We start from the raw sequence: 21,652 nt of genomic DNA, 5'->3' as shown, positions 1-21,652 counted from the left end.
GGTGGGAGCCCGCGGCGAGGGCAGCCCGCGGCCGGACAAAGCATGGTGGATGCGGAGGCGGCGGCAGCAAGAACCCCGGCGGAGCCCCGCGGCAGCCTGGCAAGGTACGGGCGGGGGGCTCGGCCGCCGCCGGCGCTGCCGGAGCGGCTGGGGAGGGACGGGGGGCAAAAAAAAAGCCCCGTTTTCCAACTTATTTTTTACCTCTCTTGGTTTTTCCAGGTCGCGAGGTTTTCCTTCCCCGTCGCCTCTCGCTTATTTGCGTAGTGACCGCTGCGAGCTGGCGGCGCGGGGGGCGAGCGGCAGGAGACATAAATTTGGGGTTTTTTTTAGGGCTAGATTTTTTTTTGTTTTTCCCTTTTCCGGGAATGGGAGGTGGCAGGCGGCGGCAGGGCAGGGTCCCAGCACGCGGGTGCGGTGTCCCTGCCCCGGCAGTGCTGGCACATGTTGCAGCCAGAGCGGCGGGGAGAGGCACAGTGCGCTGGGCAGGGATGAAACTCGGGCCAGCTCAGCCCGCCGTGCGTTTGTCCTCGCTTTTATTTTTTTTTTATTTTTTTTTTATTTTAATTTTATTTTATTCATTTAGCCGTGGGGAGGTGGCGTTGGTGGTGCCGAAGCTGTGAGGTTTTTCCAGAGAAAGCCGTGGGGCTGCGGCAGTGCCGGGAGCTGCTGCAGTCCGCTCCTTGGCTGGAGGGGAGGGACAGAGGGCGGCGGTGGCGGAGCGGGGACGCTCGCACTGCTCATGGGATCACCTCATTAGCCCGCTCCCACTCACCGGCTTAATTATTAACATCCGCCTCGCGATTGTAGCCTGTGTAGTGCTGAGGCGGTGGCACTCAAGTGTGGGCTTTGGTGGAGCTGAAAGGGGAGAAAATGTTGGTTTTGTTGGAGTTCGCCTGAATATATGTGCTCCTTCAAGAGATGATGCTTTTCAGCCCTTCCAAACTTCCTGACACATCCTGTGCCGCGTCAGGAGGGGACTTCAGGTTACTCGCAGGGATTGTGGCTGAACTGCAGCTCGCGACTCATTAGTCATCCTGCAAAAATTTGTGGTGAAAGTTACTTGAGTAACCCTTTAATCCGACTTCCCAAAATGCTCGGTGCTATTGGGGTTGATTATTAAATACTCGTGGTTAGTTTTAACTATGCGAAATAAGAGCTTGTGTGGTTCGGTTGTTGTTTTTTTCCCCCTTGTGGGTTTTTCCCTTCCCTCCCCACCCCCCCTTCTTTTTTTCTTTATTTTTAATACATTTTGGATAGAAAGACTTGGTTTGTGCACTGAAGTTTAGTCTGGCCGGGCACAAAATTACATGCTAGACATATCATCTGCGAGTTATTGAGAAAACATTATTATAGCGTTGTCCTTTGAGGAAATTTCTGGCAAATTACTGCTCACCGTCTTAAAGAGAGCCAGCCCTGAATCTAGTTCTTTTCCCAAGCTGTTCAAAGCGGTTTCGTGCTTTTCTTGAAGCTCCGTTCTGGCGTCAGGCTCCGGTGCTGTCACCGAGGGTGGGGGCGGCAGATGACACCGGGCTGAGCGGGGCCCGCTCGGGGCTCGCTTCGGATGCAGAGCCTGCCCTGGCGCTCCGTCACCCAGCCGTAATGCCTGATAAAGCACCGGAGGAGCTGACTGAGAGCTGAATTGTTACGAAATGCGTGGAAGAAACGAAACGGAGAATCGGCTTTTCTCATTCGGCAGATTTAATTTGTAATGGTTTGGTTTTTTTGTTTTTTTTTTTGTTCTTCCCGGGGCTATAAACAACTCGAGAAGATAGGTATCTTTAACAAAACAATACTGCCGTGGAGGTGGATTAAAATACAGAATGTTTATCTTGTACCTAAAAATGTAATACTGTCAGAGTCAAAATATTTTGGCTTAAAAGAAACTCTGGGTTTGCTACTTGCTTTGGACGTGTGACTTTCTAAAGGAGATGTTGTGCAGTACTGAGCCGTATGGCTGTAGGGAATCTACGGCTAGAGCATAAAAAATAGAACGTATTTAAAGTCATTCTGTCACCTCGTCACCTGTAAAGTGGTTTTGCTTGGGTTTGTGCTCGTTTCTGTTCCCCACGATGGGGAAAATGGAGCAAGAGGTAGCACTGCTGAAGGGACTTGTTTTTGAAGGTCATGCTTTCGATGGCTGGGAGTGCTAGCTGGCTGTCTGATGCCCTGTTTCATAATAGGTAAAACTCACTAATCTCCCCAGAGGTTGTTCCTAATGGACACAGTGTCAAAAGGTAGTCAAAAGATTTATTATTACTGCCTGGAAGCTGCTCCTGAAATTTTTAAATACTTCTGGGTAATGAAGACACTGCTGAGGAGATCAGTGGAGAAGTGATGTTTGCTCAGAGAAAAAACAGTGTTTGATGAGAAATGAGAATGGATAAAGTGGAGTAATGTTCTGTGCTGGCAAATCTGGGCAAATGTCTGTATGAATAAGTCACGGTGAGGGGAAAAAAAGAGCAGAATTTGAGTCTTCGTCTTCTTGCCTACCCTGGCAAAGGTTCCTTGGAGAACCAAGTCTTTCGGAGGAGGAGTGCTGCTCCATGGTGACTTGTCAGTGCTGAGACCCTGAGGAATTGTCATTTTACTGCCACCTGGTGCAGCTATTTTCGAAGTGGATCCAGCTCTGACAGCGATTTTTCCTGTTGGCTGTGTAAATCCACCTGAAGGGGGAAAAATGGTAGTGACAAAAGGGTGTGTCGGTGCTGATCGTGTTTGAAATGTAGGATTATGTGTCTCCTACCACAGCCAATATTGTCACAGCAGTCAGGAAGCTGGGCTGACTCGTCACCGATCTGTGTGGTCGTATTGCTCCAAATTAACCAGAGGACATGAAAAAGATTGAGCAGCACCAATTAAAATCCTCAGCCAAGCTCTTTGGTGTCTTGTTCTTTCTCGACAGATCACTGACTTTTTGACAAATGTGTCAGATGATCATGCAAAATCTTTACTTCAGGCCGGTTGTGAAACTTCTCCGAGTTGGTTACTTGGAGAACTTTTCCTGTGTGTGCTGTCAGCCTTGTGCTGCCAAGTGATTAAAGCAGCTCTGTCGGAAGAGCACCGAAGGCTGACATTCCAGGTCTTTGTCTTTTACTGGATTTGGTTTCGTTTCCTGCGGTAAAAAAAACATCAATTGCTTCTTTTTGAAGAATTTGCAGTCTGCATAGTAGAGATTGGGGGGTTTCTTGTAGGTAGAGCTTGAAGTGTATAATTCTCAAACTTGCCAAGAATAGGCCAAAGGCGGGGTGGAGGGAAGATATTGGCAAGAGTGAACCGATTATGGCAATAAGTTTTCTGTAGAGAGCACAGAATATAGAAAAAAACCCCATGTATTTCATCAAAATAATGAGATTTTTAAACTTCTTTTTAATGTTAATGTTTCTTGAAGGCCATTAGGATTGATTGCCTTCCAAAAGCTTGAAATCATTTTTGTCCCTCTCACAGGTTGTTGGTTTGGGATTTTTTTCTTAGTATATCTCTTTATTACATTTTCTATTACTCTATGGTAGAAATGCATTAGTGGTTTTGAAGTAAGTAGCCATCCATTTACTTTTTAAATTCAAACTTCAATTTATTTTTCAGGTATATGCAATAATAGTCCCTAAATCATTTTTAACCACCATGTTAACAGTTGCTTTAGGAAGAAGGTTGGGTGCATGTGCAATCACAGGATGAGTGCTTCATGTTTATGGTGTGTCATAGTCTGTGTTCATATGAGTGCTTATTATGGAATCATAGCTGGAACAGGGATCCCCACAGGGATCACTGGAGTCCAACTCCTGGCCCTGCACTGGACAGTGCTTAGTGTGGTTTGGAGAAGAATTTGTGCCTGTGAGTGCGGTTTACAAAAATTCCTAGTGTGTTATCCCTGTTCTGCCATGTTCTGACCTCACAGAGATATATTTAGATGCTTTTATCAGTTCACGATTGTATCCCTTTATGTAAGCAAGCACCCTTCATGTGCTTAAAAAAAAACAGCAAAAAAGAAAGAAAAGATGATGATGATGGTAGAATGAAATACAGGCTCTTCCTGTCGTTTTAGTACAGAGTGAAGAAGTCACCGACTAAAAAATTGGGGAATAAATGTCAGACCTGTCCAGTAACATTTTTCTTTTACGTGGGAAGCACTGTCAGGGACCTGGGACTCGATCCTGCTCTTTGCACGTATCTTTCTCGCTGATTTCCTTGAGCCTTTTGGGATTTCAAAGATGCCTAAATGTAAACTTCCCTCAGTCTCCAGATCGTGTAAAAACCCAGTGAAAAGACTGGATCATTAAACTGTCTTCTGATGAACTGTGCAGAATGATTGAACTGGTGTCTCGTGAGAGGCAATTAGCATTTAAGTAAGGAAAAGAATCCCTGTGTGTGATGGGTGTGGTGCTGAGAGTTTTCAAGGGATAATTAATGAAACAGTTTCCATCAGCAGCTGGTTAAGAAAGCTTTCTTGTTTGGGAGAAATACAACAGTAAGAGTTGAAAAGCATTTAATTTGGATACAGTTTTGTTCGTCTTTGTAAATAAGTTCTGAAACTTAGCAGCTGCTTCATCTTAAGCACTCTCAGAAGAGTTAGTCTTGAGAGTGAATTGACCAAATCCCTTCAATTGTAAACCAGCTATCTGGATCAAACGAGCAAGAAATCTTCACTTGTGGGTGGGAATGACTAATTCCACTGAAATTACCTGTACAAGTGTAATTCCCAGAGGCTCAGTGGTTTATGAACCGGCAGACGACCTGCTTATTAGTATGGGATTTCCAGGAGAATTGACGGTGGTGGTAAAGGTTTGTGTGCCCCACCAGGTGTGCTGTGGGATGAGCTCCGAGATTCCTGCCGGGAACATCCTGCTGTATCCCGGGCCCCAGTTCGTGTCTGTGCCCCAGCCTTGTGCTGGTGTAGCTGTTTGTGCAGCTGGGTCGTGAACTGAACTGGGGAACAAAACGGGTTGAGAAATAACCTCATCTGTTTGCTTGTCTTCGGGGCTATACATAATGTAACACAGTGAGCCACGCAAATATGGGAATTCATGGCTTGGGAAAGGCTGGAATTCTTTTGAGTTAAAGGAGAGCTGCTGCTGAATTCCTGACTGTCCCCTGAATGTGGTGCTGGTTTATCTTATCTGAGCAATTACAGTTTTTAATCTGCTATTTGAAAGTTAGAAACTGCTTATGGGAAGCTGTCTTTGGGATGGAAATTGGTGTTGCAAACTTATTGTTGACCTGCTTTTGAATAAAAACAAAACTCATGCAGAACAGCCTCAGGTTGATTACTCAAACCACTCTCAAGCTTTGTGGATGCTCACTTTGATGTGCAGGTAACAGGTACAGAAGGTGCTACTCGGATTTAGAAGTTTCTAATCGGGTTAGATGATTATCTGCTGTTAACAAAAAACGGGAGTTAGCTGCCTAGCCGGCTTAAAGATACCTTACAAAATCCTCCTGGTACTTATATGCATCTTTAGCTGCCTAAAGCTGCTGGAGAAATTGTTCCCTTTTCCATAAACTTGATGGGCTGCAACGAGATCTGTACCTTAGGTTTTATAGCTTTGAAGGAGGACAATGGACTTCTCTGCTTACAACTCCACTGATTTTTCTGAACTTTAAATGAATTATTCAGAAAGGTGAAGAACTTCTTTTGTAAAAGTTAATTACACCTGAAACCAAACAGTTGAAGACAAAAGTATTTTTCATGTATTTGCATTTTTAAATGTAGGGTTTGCATTCTTCAGCGTGTTTAGCTCAGTACTGTCAAGTTCAGAGGCAGATCCCAGAATTCTGACATGAATATTCACGGTATGAATTTGGTTTGAATTGACTTCTGAGTAACCACGTAGCGCTGGCAGGGAAATATGGCTTGAGATGACTGGGAATTTTACCCTCCCAGTTGTTTATCCCATCACATAAAAGCAGCAGCTCGGGGAAATCAAATTGAAAACCAGTTGTTTATTTTTAACCCTAAAGGACAGTGGTAACCAGGGGTAGGTGTTGACTTCGTCAGCTGTACCAAGTTACATTGTTCTTGTTGTTGAAACATAGTTTTTAGTAGTGTGGTTTGTGTCTAACGTGGGCGAGAAGACAAAGCAGAGGTAAAATTTTGATGACCTGAGGTACTCTGCTTGAAGGATGGTTTTGTTAGTTGACTAATAATGATTGCTTTCTGTGCAGACATAAAGGTGGTTGGCATACGGCTAAGACAGGATTAATTACTGGTTTCAAGATAAAACTGGAAGAGATACCAGGAGCAAATGAGTTGTCTTGTTTGTGGAAATTATGGTTATCTGCATTTTGCACAGGTTTTCTAAATCATGAGTTTTATTTCAGATACAGCACAAAATTAAGAAGCAAAAGAGTGTCTGTCCTGCAGGCTTTCTCTCTTTAAATGCCCGCTAAAAGCATCGGTCAGCTTTGCAATGTGTTCTGTCCATTCTCTCACCAGAACTAGCACTGATCCAAGCACGAGGTGGTGTCTGGGAGGAAGGTGGTTCCTTATCCACTTCCTTGGCTTTCTGGTAACTGTGGCAGATCAAGGGCAGCTGAAACGAGCCCCATAGCAAACAGCAGCCGTGGGTGGCTGATGCCAGGTCAGTCGCTGCCCTGGGTGCAGAAAGTGCCGGAGAAATTCGGGCCCCAGGGTGTGCCTTGTGGTGGAATGGGTGGCACAGACTCTGTCTCTGGTGGAGCAGTGCTGGTTGTCCCTGGCCCTGCCCGAGGGAGCTCTGGATGAAGGTGGGAACCAGCAGCAGCAGTGTGCTGGGACATGAGAGCTGAGGCTGCTGACAGATGGGCTCTGCTGTGGCCTGGGCTGTGCCAGCCTTCCCCCTTCTCCTGCACCATTCCCGGTGTTTGTGCAGCACAACATCGAGTGATGGGAGCTGGCTGAAAGCTAATTGCTGCTCTGTTGTAGGCTCTTTATCATCCTCCAGCTCCCTGAACTGATTCACCACAATCAAATCAGTGCAAAGGTAGATGGGACTGTGCAGTTTATGCAGGGGAAGGAATAAATTACAGGAATGAGTCAGCTATGACTGAAATTGTTTTAAACTGCCATGGAATTGCACTCCCCAACTTCTAATTGATGTGATGAATGACAATTAATTTTGTTCCAAGAAATATTTCTCTGCTGACACTGGGTTAAATCCCTTCTGTTGATTCCTTATAATTTACTGTTTGTTCCAGCTGAAGCCTATCAAGTGAAAACTGAAGTTCTTTTAAATCAGAAGCTGGCAGCTCTGGGTTATTCCTAACAAATTTACAACATCATTGTTCTCAAGCTTGAACTGACCTTAGAATGACATGAGGATTTTTTGTGTTAGCCAGTTGGGAAATACAGGTCACATCTGCTACCACAGGCCTTCAACTACTGGCATATTAAACTTTAATATTCATTTTTATCGTGGGTTGAGATGTTACCCTTGGATGTCAGTATGAAATCTCAATTACTGAAAAAATACCCAAAACCAACAGTCCGAACCATTTTTTACTGTTAAACAAAGAAACCAAACTCTTTTCATCACAAGTTTTTTGTTTTTTTGGGATTGGTTTATTTTTCACGAGCAGTTAGGAACACCTTCATAGGATATCTAGTGTGGCTGCAGGCATGCCAGTGTGGAATGGTAATGTTAGCATGATGCAATAATTTATTGAGACACTGCCATTGCTTAAATAGACTTCTGTAGGTGTGGTGTACATGTGCAGCAGCTACATTGCTTGTTCATCCCTGTAGAAAACCAGGACCAAACTCAAGCAGTCTATACCAGTAGAAAAATGGGAATATCCATTAACCCAGGATTGAGTTTGCAGAATATTTTTCATAATGGCCTCGTTTTGTATATGCCTTGATTTTCTTTAAGAAACTCAAGAATTCAAATATGAAACTGAACATTCTTTCAGCCAATCCAAGGATTTAATTCTGACAGGTTAAAAAAAAAAAAAAGTTAGGTCTAACATGCTGTGAATTCAATAGGTGCACCATATTTAAATGTTTTCTTGAGAGACACCTGCAAATAATTTAAAATACAGACAGGGTTGGGATGACCTGATGATTTACTGGTACCTGACTCATTCAAAAGTGGCTGAAAAAATAGATTACTGTCTGGCTGAAGGTTTGGGGATTTCAGCAGTTTGGTTTGGGGTTGGAAATATCAGTTTGAGACAGTGGTGAGCCGATGGTATCTCTTCCTCCTGAGAGTTCTGTCAAGCAGGAATTCCACACAGAGTGGTTTTAAAGAAGTTGAAAGTAACTTTTTACTGTTGAATGACTTTGTAAAGATAGCTTGATGCAAAGATAACTCCTTGCAGACTCTGTGGGTGTTGTCCTCTCTTGTGTGGTAATAGAATAGTGAGTCATTCTGTTCTCTGTGTGGGGAAAAATTGAGGAACCAGGATAGTTCAGAGAAGTTGAAAATATAGAGAGGATTCAAAAAATGCTTGGACAGAGTGAGATTAGGTTCAATTACATAAGTAAACATTGCTCAAATGCAAGTCTGGCCCTCTAAAACCTTATTACAAAAAAATGGGAGCATTACTAGACAAATGCCTCACTACCATTAGTTCTCTTGGATGGGGGCAGGGTTTGGGTTTTTTGGTGTTGCTTTTGAGGGACTTTTGAGCAAAAATGTGCTGAAGACAACTAATGGGAGACAGAATGAGAAGTTACTTTGGCAGTTATTCAAACTCTTTATAGTTCTTTATGCCTTGGGCTGTGTTTTAGGAAAATATATTCACATCCTTCCCTAGTCTTGCTATATTTACTCAGATCTTGAAATTCCCTGCCTGAGTTTCACTGGTGTCCTTTGGTATTAAAATACTGGAAGATTATAATTTCTCCCAAAGCTAAATAATACGATGAAAGATGCCTCAAAGCAGGTATATGTAAATAATTAAAAGTAATATTAAAATAAACATCAGCTGCTCTGAATTTCAGTGTGGTTTTTGGTGCTTTGAGTAGCTTGTTGCTATTGTAGTTACTTTCCTGCAGCTGGAACATTATTTCAGGCTGTCTTGGTTGGAGAAGACAGAAAACATTGTCTGTTTCCAGTGGTAACCACTGCATGAGACAGGTTTCTGCAGAAGGGCAACGCAGATATCTGTTCAATATTCTCCTGTTCTTAAGGTTTTCTTAATTACTGTCATATGAAAGGGGATTTGTGTAAAATTCTGAGGGGGGAAAAGAGATTTGGTGGTGTGCAGTTAGAAAATAAACAGCATTCAAGTTCTTTAAAGCTGGAAATAGCACAGCCCTGCAGCAGCCCGGGGCTCTCAACATCATCTCGTTCCAAAACTGTTGCTCACTCCAGAAATCTCTTGACTCGCTGAACAGAGCTGAGCTATTTAGACAACTGATGCATCTCACAGGAGATTAGAAGGACTGCATATGGCTTGTGATGTGTTAAATAGCTAAAACAGTTAATTTCAGAAGCAGCAGTGTCACTACAGCACGTGCTGTTGCTGGCACTGTCAGAAGTGGTGCTGTATGTACAGCTGCTGTAAGGGACATCAGGCCCTAAATTGAAGTTACATGGGAGCATCCAGGTCTGCCCTAGCACCAGTTACAGCCTCTGCAAAGAGACAAGGGTGGTTATGTCTGTCAGATACCTGAATTACAGCTTGGCTTTGTCAGATTCCTGATAGTTTAGTCCTGGACCAGTAGGGTGGTAGGTGTGATACCTGCAGGTAAAAGGGATTATTTTATCTTTTGTCAGCCCCAGTAAGTAAATGGACTCATAATGCTCAGGTTTGGCAGTCAGATAATGTAGATGTGGTACTCATCCCACTTAGAAAATACAGCTTAACTCCTGCTCTCAGAGAAGTATTTACAGTGAAAGGCCATGGCTTCTGTCAGACTTGGAGGTGGAAAAGTTTTTTTTTACCTTGGGCCTGCACAAATGATTAGATTGGTTCAGCTGCTTGTGGAGCCACAGGCAGGATCCACAGGGTAGAGGCTGGGAGTGTTTGCTTGTGGTGGTGATGATAGCATTTACTGATTTACTGTGCTTTGTGAGATGGAGCTGCTGTCATCTTGCCAAACTTGTACCTTCTTTGCTGAAAAGCTCTGCCAAGTCTAACAGTGAATGGGGATCTTCCTGCTCAGGATCCCAGTCTCATTTGCTGCAGGGTATTGCAGTCACGGTGGACTGAAGGATTTTGTTGAGTGTTTGAAATAAGTCTTTGCAAATGTTGTCTCGTTGTGCTAGAGGAGTCTCAGGTCAAGTATCCAGATGTCTTAGAGGTGCTGAATGCTCTCAGCTTGGTGAGATGTGACAGATGAGCTGTGTGGTGCTGCATATCTTGAAAAATCAACCTTTGGCTTTGTGACAATCCCGTGTTTGTTGGCTGTTCCTAGGAGGGAGTGGTCACCCTGTTGTCTCTGGAGTCCCGGGATCATAGGTCACATCATTTGCTGCTGTAGAGGACAGGGCAGATGTTCATGCTGAGCTGTGTGGAACAGCACAAAACAGGGGACGGCTCCTTGTCCAGTATTTTTGTGCCTAGTGAAAGGGAAATGTAGAAAACCTGTGTATTCATCTGTTTTTAGCTGCAGTTGAGAGAGGAAGGTAAAGTTTCTTTGAAATCCATGTGACCAACCCCAGTGCTTTCTTAGCAGTACAGCTGTTTTATCTTAAACGATGGCACTGACCACAAGTGTGGTTTTGTCTTTGAGGTATAGAAGAAAACTGCTTCAAAATTAGAAGAGAAACTTTACAGCTGACTGGGAGTAGAATATGAAATAAAGTAGATCTGGCCTGAGCATATACAGAGTTAAATACACAGATGGGACATGAGGAAGCACAGGAGTTTTTCTGAGAGGTCGTTTTTTCTAGGAGTGGCTTTGGATTTCAATTCCAGAAGAACACCCTCACACCCCTTTTTGGATTTAATAATGATTATGAGTTAAATAAGAGAAAAAAAAAATATTATTGATTATTTACTTGCTGCTCCCTTCCTAAATTTTTAGTAGTTTAGTGTTTAACTTGTTGAGGAGTAAAGCAAAGTAAGACTGATGAAAGCATAGGAGACCAAGGGTCAGTGTAGCTCAGGTGTCTGGGGATGGCTGGAAAAAAGAAAACAGCAGCAAATACAAGGTGTTCTTCTCAGTCTGCCTCCCTGTCTGCTGCTCTGTGACCTCAGGGCCTGAGGCAGTGTTCACAGCTGGGCTTTCAACAGGCAGCACAAATCCTTTATTATTACATTAGCTTTTTCTGATCTTCCAATAATCATTTATACTCCTGGCACATGCAAGTGTCTTTGGCAGTGAGTTCTGTATGTGACTTCAGCGTAGTCCTTGTAACCTCCTTATTCATTCTGAATTGTTTGTGGAGCTTGTACATTGATGTACCCCAGAGCTAGTAAACAGTTTGGTAAGCACTGCTCTAGAGGAACACACTGTTTTTGTGTCACTCCTTGTACTGTATTCCTTGTATACCTGCATTCTGACAACTGTGGAAAAAAGAGAGATTGATCCATTTTCTCCCCCTGTAAAAACCGAAGATGGATCACAGAACTTTTGATATGACAGAGATGTACACATACTCTTCCAAGTCTTGCATATGTGGGAGAACTCTCCTTTTTTTATCTATTTTCATGGGTTTTTTTCCTTCCCAGTAATAATTACACTTCTGCTTTAATTTACTGTTTGAATTTCTTTTTCCAGTTGAAGGGGGGAGAAAAAATTCCAAGTTCATGTTCCCTTGTGTCTGAATATCAGCAATGCAGCTGGCAAGTTCTGTCAGCCTTTCTTCCAAGGAATATCCAAGTGGAATTGTCAGAAACTGTGTGCTTTAAAATTTGGCTCTGCCCTTTACGTAGTTGGAAGGTGTGAGAGAGCAAGTATAAAAGCTTGAAACCTAATTTAAAAATAACTGACCTTATCATATAGCAATTTATTCTATACCCTTCAGTTCACCTTACTAGCAGAAAAAAAAAGCTGTCTTTGCCAAGCTGAGGGCTCAGATTCTAATTATTATACAGTCAAGTGTTTAAAGGGGATCTAAATGAGAAGCAAAAACTGCTGGCTAATTTAGAGTCACCATGAAAAGCTGTGTAACTTTCCTAAGCTGCAAATGGAAACTTCACATTAGTACCAGCTTGCTGATGAAACTCCAAACCATATGTATGTGTGTGTGTGTGTGTGTGTTAGAGACAGATTAACTATTTCTTCTTCAGGGGTGTAGGTAACCTTGGTTTTTAGGCTACTAACTTGCATTTGAAAGTAGTTTGCATTTTTAATGAGATCAAGAACTTGCTTTGAAGAAAGCTAAAAATACTTTTTTCTATTTATTTCTAGATATGAGAAATGAGTGTTGGACGCAGAAGATTAAAGCTGCTGGGAATTCTGATGATGGTAAACATTTTTATTTATGTGATTGTGGAAGTCTCAAAGAGCGGCAGCCAAGACAAGAATGCAAAAGGCCATGTTGTTATACCACGTAGCAACTTCTGGAGGAAATACACTCCTCAGAAAGCTTATTGGAACAAACAGCAACAGAAGCTTGAGCTGCTGTACAACCCAATTCTGTCCTTGCTCTCCAATATGACTGTGGAGGAGAACTTAGTTTCTAATCTCAGTGCTCTCAGTTCTTGTGACCCTGACCCCTTGGTGCACTCAGAGGTTAGTGACTTTGCAAACTTGCCAGACAGATTCAAAGACTTCCTCCTCTATTTGAGGTGTAGAAATTACTCATTGCTAATAGATCAGCCAAACAAGTGCAGACAGAAACCTTTCCTGCTGCTGGCTATTAAGTCACTTATACCCCATTTTGATAGAAGACAAGCAATTAGGGAATCCTGGGGCAAGGAAATAGAATCAGGGGATGTGATAGTCAGAAGGGTCTTCTTGCTTGGGCAGACCCCACCAGAGGATAATTTTCCTGACCTTTCACACATGATTAAATTTGAGAGTGACACCCACCGAGACATTCTCCTCTGGAACTACAGAGACACTTTCTTCAATCTGACTCTGAAAGAGGTGCTGTTTCTGAAGTGGGTCAGCAGCAGCTGCACAAACGTCCAGTTTATTTTTAAGGGTGATGATGATGTTTTTGTGAATACCAATCAGATCCTGGATTACTTGAAGAGTTTATCAAAGGAAAAAGCCAAAGACTTATTTATAGGTGACGTGATCAAAGATGCTGGACCTCACAGAGAGAAAAAATTGAAGTACTACATCCCAGAAAGCGTTTATGAAGGTTCGTATCCCCCGTACGCAGGAGGCGGCGGGTTCCTGTACTCTGGTGATCTGGCACTAAGACTGAATAATGCATCTGACCAGGTACTCCTCTACCCTATTGATGATGTTTATACTGGAATGTGCCTTCAGAAGCTTGGGCTGGCTCCAGAAAAACACAAAGGCTTCAAAACATTTGATATCGAAGAGAAATACAGAAATAACATCTGTTCCTACACAAACTTAATGTTAGTGCACAGTAGAAAACCTCAAGAAATGATTAAGATTTGGACACGCTTGCAAGATCCACACTTAAATTGTTAAAGTAATGTGCATAAGTGTCTTAAGTCCAAAGAACTTTTCAAGTTTGGATCACTGAAGCTCTGTCTAATAGCTGAATTTTCGCTGTAAACTTTTTCCTGTACTTCTGAAAATGAGAGTTAATATTAAAATTTGAAGGGATGGCTTGAAGACTCGGTCCTGACTTTTCCACTGTTGTGGTGGTCGTTATGTTTCAATATTGGTCTTAATTTTAAAAAAACTTTGATGCTATAACTAGCTGTCAGTGACTGGTTAGCTGTACTGGAAACAGGGATTTTCTACCACAATGCATCTTGCATTAATTGTGATGGTGGAAGATAATTTTCCCTTGAGTAGTGTTTGTGTGTGGAAACCACTGCAAATTGAAAATACACAAATTGGGGGAATGTCATTTTACTTTTAGGCAAGATAGGCTTATGAGACTTGAAATTTTGATTATTTTTTTTTTTAAATTTTATTTATGTTTTTCAGTCTTTTTGCACCCTGGAATGTTTTTTTTTCCCTTTACTTACGATCCTTTATGCAAAGTGTACCTGTGTCTGAAGGATTTAACCTTTTATTAGATGAAGTTTTTTTGGCTGTTTTTTTTTGTTGTTGTTGCTGTTTTGTTTTGTTTTTTAAAAGGCATAGCTCTGCTGGAAATGCCCCCTAAGAGCTTAATGTGTAAGGAAAAAGATGAGGTTTTTTTGGGGCTGGGCAGGTAGGGCTGCCCCAGCCTCAAGCCCACTTACTGAAGCTGACTTGTTGCTCATGTTATTTCTGTGGAAAGCTACTCTGGTGAATCCTTGTTTTCTGTTTGGGCACTAAATGTGATCAGGTAGCTTGATTTGATGGAAATGATTGAAATTGCACATGGCTTCTTGAGGGCGTGGTTTGGGTCTCCTGTAAAGTGGCTGCAAATCCAGAATTGTGCAGATCCCAAGAGCTTCGAATTCCAAACCAAACTTTGAAGCTTGCATGAAGCCTCATGTAGAGTTACATGTGTCCTCAAAACTCAGATCTTCTCTATTTCCACACCTTGCTTATAAGAATTACTCTAAATAGTGGTCGCTTTCTTTGTATATGTAGAAGTGCCTGTCTATTTATTGTTCAGATTGAAGACCAAAACACTTTCTTAAATATATTTTGTGGAACATTTTATTTGTATAGTGTTGTCACTCGGATATTTAAATAGAGCATGATATTTTAAATCTGAGATGTGTAACGTGGTAAATAAAGCTAATTGTTATTTTTGAATTTGAAAAATAAAATGTGATTTAAATATTTCTGGTAAAGCTTCATGGTTGATTTGCAGAGCCGGTTGCATTTACATTTCAGAAGTTCAGAAACAAAAGGTTTTACTTGAAAGATTTCTCTAAGCTTATGTAGCAGACTATCAAGAAAATATCACAGCTGTATCTATATTTATTAGATGCTGGAATAGATGGACAACTCTGGTGAAAGCAAGGGGGACATTAAGTGCCTTGGGACAAACAGTATGTACAGAAATAATTGTCTGTACAATACCATTGCTGATGCAACTGAAAGGAGTCAAAGAGAGCAAGGAGTGAATGGCTGGCACTTGAAATTTTTCATTGAAACAACTTGGCAGCAACACCTCTTTTTTGCTTTTTCACCTGCTTGCTTTGTCCTTCGTTTACCTGGAACAAATGTGGTGCTTTATTTGCTCAGGGAGAGGTGGGGTGTTCTGGTCTTCCATCTCTTTGTTCTGTAGATGATCACTTTGACCCCAGCATGATAAAAGACAGGCTGTGCTCTGGTGTTGTGGCTGTGAAGTTTGACCTTTGTGCTTTGTCATTCTTCAAGGGAAGTGACACCTTTCTGAAAGAGCTGCAAGTTTTTACATGAGTTACTTCCTACCCTCTTTTTTAAATATTCATGTGATTTTCCTCAAGATTTGAGCCAAGTGAAAGAAAATAAGTTATGCTGATGGTGAAGTGTTAAGAGTCTTGGTGTGGGGGAAGGAGGAAGGGGGAGAGAGAAAAGGTGGGGCAGAGATAAAAAGGAGAGAGTGGAGAGGGGAAAGAGAGGCAGGGACAGTGATCACTAAGAGGTCCATGGGAGGATCAAACATGAACAGGAGAGTTGCAGCAAAAAGAGGGATGGGAAAAGAGCCCAAGAATTAAATCTTGTGAGTAAGATAGGGTGGAGTGCACATGTGATGTTAAGTGAAACAGGAGTGCCAGCATCAATTATTTGATATACCCTTCCCTGCTACCATGAGATAAAAACCAGGCCTCTTGTGTGAGACACACCTGATAATAAGGAAAAACAGGCTGAGTGGGGCAGCTGGGGAGGAGAAATGCTGTGAGAGCATTTCCCCACCTTCTGAAGGGACAGGAGAAAGGGCAGAGGACAAGGCTTAGCATGCAGGGCTGTGGGGCCAAATAGACAAAAGGTGCTGGGGTAGAAGTCTGACAAACCATTTTTGTTTACTCCAAGTTTGGAGGAGCACTGGTGCCTGTACCTGGTCCACTCCCACGGAGACAGAATTGCCCTGGCAAATAACTGGGAGTGTGTGGAGCAAAGAGTAAGGGAACTAAATGACAGAGATAAAGGAACAGAATGCACCCAGAAGCACGATGGGAGTGGGATTTGGGGACAGTTGGGACGCAGAAGATGAAAAGTCTTTACAAAGTATGTGCAAGAACCTGTATCTGCTGTATTCTACTGTATCTTAAATGCTAAGTAAGATTAAGATTTATGTACTTACATCTCTGTTGTATTATTTCTTAAAGGGAGACTACTAAGATGAAGGCATGAGAAAATTTGACTACAATGGAAAGAATGGAATTTGAAAACTGAAATAAGATGTGTTTGGATGAGACAGCTGAATGTGGATGCAATCTTTGTTCTTTTTTCTTCTCTGAATACAGCAGGGAAAATGCAGTGCTGCTGTGATTAAATAACACTGCATCAGGGTGAGCCATTAGAATCCATTAGCTTGTTTGTATAAAGGCTCAGGCCTTTGCTTCAAAATCCAGTTGGGAGGAGGAAATACAGGATAAGGAAGGTAAATGAGCTATAATTAATGCACAAATTATAAGGTTTATCTTCCAGAGGATGGAGTCCCTGTTTTCTGCCAGTTGGTTCCTTGGCATGACTGCATTTTACACTTGGATCCCTTCCTCTCCTACCCAGTTTTATTTTGTTCTGTAGGCTTGAGTGAAATGTGGCACTTGACAGGGCTGGTGATAAGAGAATTCCTGGCAGTCCTTTTCTGCTTTTCAACGCTGGGAGCACAGAAAGCCAAATTTCAAAAAGGGTTTTGCTGGAAAGTACAAGAAAGAGGCAGATTAGAATTCCCTGGAAGGTTTGCATTGGGTATGCAAGTCAGCAAGGATCCTCAAGCAGGTAATGCTGAATGTGGGGCTTTGTGGTGCAGCAGTGAGCAATCCAGCTCTTATCTGGTGCTGCTGTTCTGATCTAGCTCACAGTCAGCATTCACCCCCTGAAATTTGGCCTCCTTTCCCTTCCGCCTTACTGCACCTCATATGCCTAAGATTTCCACTCGAGCTGCGTTTGCTTGAGGGCACCAATCCAAATGAGTTCATGTCTGCACTGAACTATTTCCTTCTCAGCACAGTCATGAAACCAACTCAGCAAGCAAATAGGGCAGGGAGAGCTGCTTAGTGGATCCCTTTCATAGACAATAATCATGGGGGTGGTTCTGAATGGAGCAATGTCTGTCAATCAGCCCCAGCACAAAACACTCTTCAAATTCTCTCCATTCTCTTCCTCTAACTTTTTAAAGCTGTTGCCCCCTTCGTTGCTGGATAAAGGTGACAACAGGAGTGGGAGTGAGAATTACAGTAAACTGCAGTTCTGGAAGCAAATTCTCAAAATGTTGGGAGTGATGAAATACTGAGCAGGTCAGTTTTTCTGTTGCTGTGCTCAGACCAGGTACTTGATCATTAATCAAAATTGATATTTGCATTGGCTCAGCCTGCTCCAAGTAGTGTTTAAACAGCTCTGGCTGGGTTCTGCTGAGGGGTGGCTGAGCAACACCTTGTAGCCTTTTGAAAAGATGAAAGAGCCATTTCCATTTGTCAATGAAAACATTTGTACCCTGTCTAAAAACAACTGACTGAACCAAGTGAGCTGGGCTCAACTTGGTCTTGGGGTGTCAGTCATCACTTCAGGCTCTGTTAACATCTGTGTAGGTATGGAACAAATCCCTGTGACCTCAATTTTTGCTCAGTTTTCTGTATTTTCATGTTACTGCAGTTATATATATATATATAAATATATATTATTTATTTATTTCTATTTTTTTTAAGTTGCCTTCAAGCCTAAGGACTTCAGACATGAGTTATGTGCTTCAGATGAATGCACACTGAGTGTCCTGCCAGAAATACAGCAAGATAAATTTGACAATTTCAAATTTTATATGGAGACAATTCCAATCAGTCTCCTAATTTCTAGGCTCCTTGATTTACATCTGCATGTTCAACCTGTGTCATTTCCAGTCTTTCCTGCTAAGCTCTCCATCTAAATGAATCCATCTTTCCTGCCTTGTTATATGGTTTTGTTCCCTCATCGCTCTCATCTCTTGATGGACACTGCTTGCCTCTCCAGTAAACCTCAAGGTTTTCTGAGAAAGTTACAAAAAATTTACAAAATCACTTCTATCAGAGCCTGATTTCAAACTGTTTCAAGCAGATGAGTAAGTGCAGGAAAAATGTTGCCAAACAAGCTGTAAATTTTCTGATTTTGGAGTTGGTTTTCCTAATGCCACTGCCATTGTAATTTCTTTAAACAAAACTGCTCTGGACAGATTTGGAGAGGGTTTCTACAGGGATTAGAAATAATCCCTGGACATCCCCTGTTAGATTTTTAAGACCAGAGATGCAGCTTAGTATTTGTTGTGGCTGTATTTTTGTGTCCTTTTCCCCTCTTCCTCCATCCCTCTGGGTAAATTTTGGCTGAGTTCTACAAAGATGATTCATTTGTGTTTCCTCATTTGTCTTAAATGTGTCATGTTTTTTCCCCACTATTCCTATCACTGATACTCCCCCTCTTCCAGAAAAGTCAGTGTCTCATGACAGTCCAAATTTTGCCTTTTTTTGAGGACATCCACACTGTGCTGGCAGATCTGTGTGTGATGAATATTTGAAAGCCCTGCTGAAAGGAAGTCACAAGTTTTAAGAACACAGACCTTTCATTCACACAATAAATTTGAGTTGTGACTTCAGAAAACATTATCCTTCAAGCCACTTCTCCTCTGTCTTCTTACCTGCAGGATCATTCTGGTTCTTAGCATTTTGTGCTCTTGCTTTCCTGGTGTCCTGTAACATTAAGGGTGTGATAAAGCTGGAAATAGTTGTGGTGGTTTATGTTCAGTCAATAGAACTGCTTGGCCAAATGGGGAGGTTCTCACCTATCTTTAGCAGATCAGACCTGAAAGCTCATCTGTGAGCCTGCTATTGGAGCAAAATTTTACTGAGATTTGAGTTATTCTTTAGCAATATTAAAGAAAATAGAAACATGTTTATGTCCCTAGAGACCCCTTGTGCTTTTCTTCTTTTCCAAAATCTGCATAACAGTTTGTATTTATCATCCCATATTCAAACATAAACAAATTCCTTTTGAGAAACAAATGGGGGGGGAGCAGTGGGTGGGAAGAAATCCCCACTACAGCTGTTACAAAATCTTGCCAGGGTAGGAAATACTAGGCTGAGCTAAAAAATGAACCCTCACTTTGGTGGATATCTTAGTGGGAAGTGGGAGAAATTTTTTAAAGATATAAACCCAAAGAAATTTGTCTCATTTTCCTTTCAATCCTTCTAATATGTGGGGAAACAGGCTTCTGCTTCAGATGAAGGTTTGGCTGCTGCCAAAGAGACCTAAAAGTTTCATCTTGTTACTTGTTGACCACTTTGCTTATGAGCACATAAATGCCAGAGAGGTCAGTGAATTGTTTTCTTAGACCTGTCCTAGGTGATTTGATACAGTGCCAGGTGATCAGCAGTAGTGATGCTCAGCAGGAGATAATGATGAGTATCCCTGTGAAGAAAGTTGAAACATAAGCCATGCTTTGCAAACTGGATGACTTTCAAGAGAGGCGAGCTTTGTTTGTGCCCTTCAGTTTTTGGAGAGGTTCCTTGTTGGAACTGGTCTGGGAATTTGTCCTTGTTCTTAGAGCTGTCATCTCTTGTCCATAGAAATACAGCCTGGATTATTCTAATGTGTGCTCAAGGAAGAGCTGGACCTTCCCAGGGCTCCAGTGGCCCTCCAGCCTCTCAGAGGAAGAACAAAACACTCCTGGTAGCTTGTGAGAGCTTTTAATCATCAGAAACTGCTTCTAGACTACAGGGGTTGATGACAAGCAGCAGAATTATCTTCCAGGAATTAATTTTGGATTTTTTGTGGGTTTTTGTGGGGGTTTTATGGTGGTTTTTTTTTTTTTTTTTTTTGTTTTTGGTTTTTTTTTTTACCTTCATTTGGAACGAGCTCTACAACAAATCCTGCGCTGTCTGAACATTCAGTATCCAGTGCTCCAAGGATGAGAAGATTGTCAGTCAGCTGCCTCCTCCCTGCACTGCAATTTGGAGTGGGAATACCTTTAGTATCTTTTAGTATCTTCTGGGCATCCCCAGGGGGTGTTGCTGGTACAGCCATCAGTGATAAAACTTAAACCTGACGCCCTGGTGATCTTTTAGTTACAAAGCATGACAGGAAAATTTGAAGTTTATAGGTAGTCAGTGGTTACATATGCATTGGACATGTTTTTTTTTCCTCTGTGAAGTGTATCTTCATGTGACACATGTCAGCAGTTCTTATTCAGTGCTGATTATCGTTTTTCCCCCTCCAGCTTTAGAATTTTTAATTCCTGTGCTTTCTTCCTCACAGGAAAGCAAGATGAACCATTTTAGCTGTAAGTGGAATAATATTAAATGTGAGAAAACTGGGTTCAGAGCTGCCAGAAAGTGAATGCCACAGTAGGGGCATTATGGAGGCGTTGTCTTTGGACCTCTAATTGAAGCATTTCAAAACTTTTCAAGAACATTCACATTTGATCTAAGTTTGGAACCGACATCCTTCAATTTGCTACACTGAAATAGCATTTGCTTATGCCATAATTTATTATATTTCCCAGCTCTCCTCTGTGTTGCCTGAGCCATCCTGTGTGATGGAGTTGCAGCTGCCTGCTGGAAAGTGGAGTGAAAGATGTGCCTGTGTCTTGGGAGGAGCTGGCATGGACCCAATGCACTGAATCTCAGATGATGCCTGGTCCCTTATTCCACCTCCCAGGCAGTTCCAGCACGTGTGAGGGTCCTTTCATGCTTTTTCCATACTCTTGAGTGAGTTTGAGGAGAGAACACAGACCTCCTGCTCTGTGTGGGTGGTTGAGTGTGATATCCTCTCCCAGATTTATTTTTGTTTGTTCCCAGCAGGTCCATTTTGGATTTTCTCTGCTTGAGGATGTTTGTTGTATGTAGCTGGTGTTTAATGCTGGAGAGACCTGAATCATTCTATCAGGGTAATTGATACTGACCTAATTACACAGATGACTTTTGCACTGGAATTTTTAATGGCACTTAATAATTATGAGTGCTTCATTCCCTGTGTCTATGATTCAGTCCTTTGTCTCGTGTGCCTTCAAAGAGCAAGGGCATTGGATGGAATTATTTCCCTGTTGATTTTGTCTTGGGTAACTCTCTGTGCCACCTGCCTGGAGGAGCGAAGGGAGCTGCTGCAGTTTAACCTCTCCATGGAGAAAGCTGTGGTTGAATCCAGTGGCACTCCGTTGTCCCTCATCCAAATGGGATATGGATGGACTCTGGTCTCTGTAGGAGATTGCCAAGGTGAGGTGAGGATAGGGAGACTCAGCACAGCTCTGCTCAGGAAACCCTTAAGCCACATTTGCTAGGAGGGAAGCCAGCTAGAGAAGATCCATCTTTGTGCTCCATCCTGTGGATGGTGTGTTTGGAGAGGAGGCTCCTGCACAATCCAGGAGCAAGCAGCAAACAGGAGAAGCACAGGTGATAAAGCCATCACCTCTCCCAGTTTCAGCAGGCTGGGAGAAGGTGTTAGAGGGCAGCGTGGTTCCAGACCTGCGTCACGCCTGGGATCAAGCAGTTGTGCTCTTCCCCTGGTAATCCAGCCCGGCAGGAATGGTCTGGGCAGGAATGGTGCTGAGCCCAGCCTCGTGTGGAGCAGCTGAAGTGGTAA

At 42.5% G+C, this 21,652-nt stretch overlaps 1 protein-coding gene across 2 annotated transcripts in view; it reads left to right on the top strand.

The window, feature by feature from the left end:
* The window catches only part of B3GNT2 (UDP-GlcNAc:betaGal beta-1,3-N-acetylglucosaminyltransferase 2), a 15,457-nt gene extending 715 nt beyond the window's left edge, over positions 1-14,742 (top strand). The window contains exons 1-2 of one of the 2 annotated variants that reach the window (XM_015623186.1): positions 1-104; positions 12,278-14,742. In XM_015623186.1, the coding sequence (XP_015478672.1) occupies positions 12,287-13,480 (1,194 nt within the window). In that variant the 5' untranslated portion in view covers positions 1-104; positions 12,278-12,286 and the 3' untranslated portion in view covers positions 13,481-14,742. The remainder of the gene's footprint in view (positions 105-12,277) is intronic. The other variant, XM_015623187.3, reaches the window with a different exon arrangement.
* The last annotated feature ends 6,910 nt before the right edge of the window (positions 14,743-21,652 follow it).

The sequence above is a fragment of the Parus major genome, chromosome 3, assembly GCF_001522545.3.
Source record: "Parus major isolate Abel chromosome 3, Parus_major1.1, whole genome shotgun sequence".
NCBI classification, from domain to species: domain Eukaryota; kingdom Metazoa; phylum Chordata; class Aves; order Passeriformes; family Paridae; genus Parus; species Parus major.
This window is presented reverse-complemented; position numbering and strand designations above follow the sequence as displayed.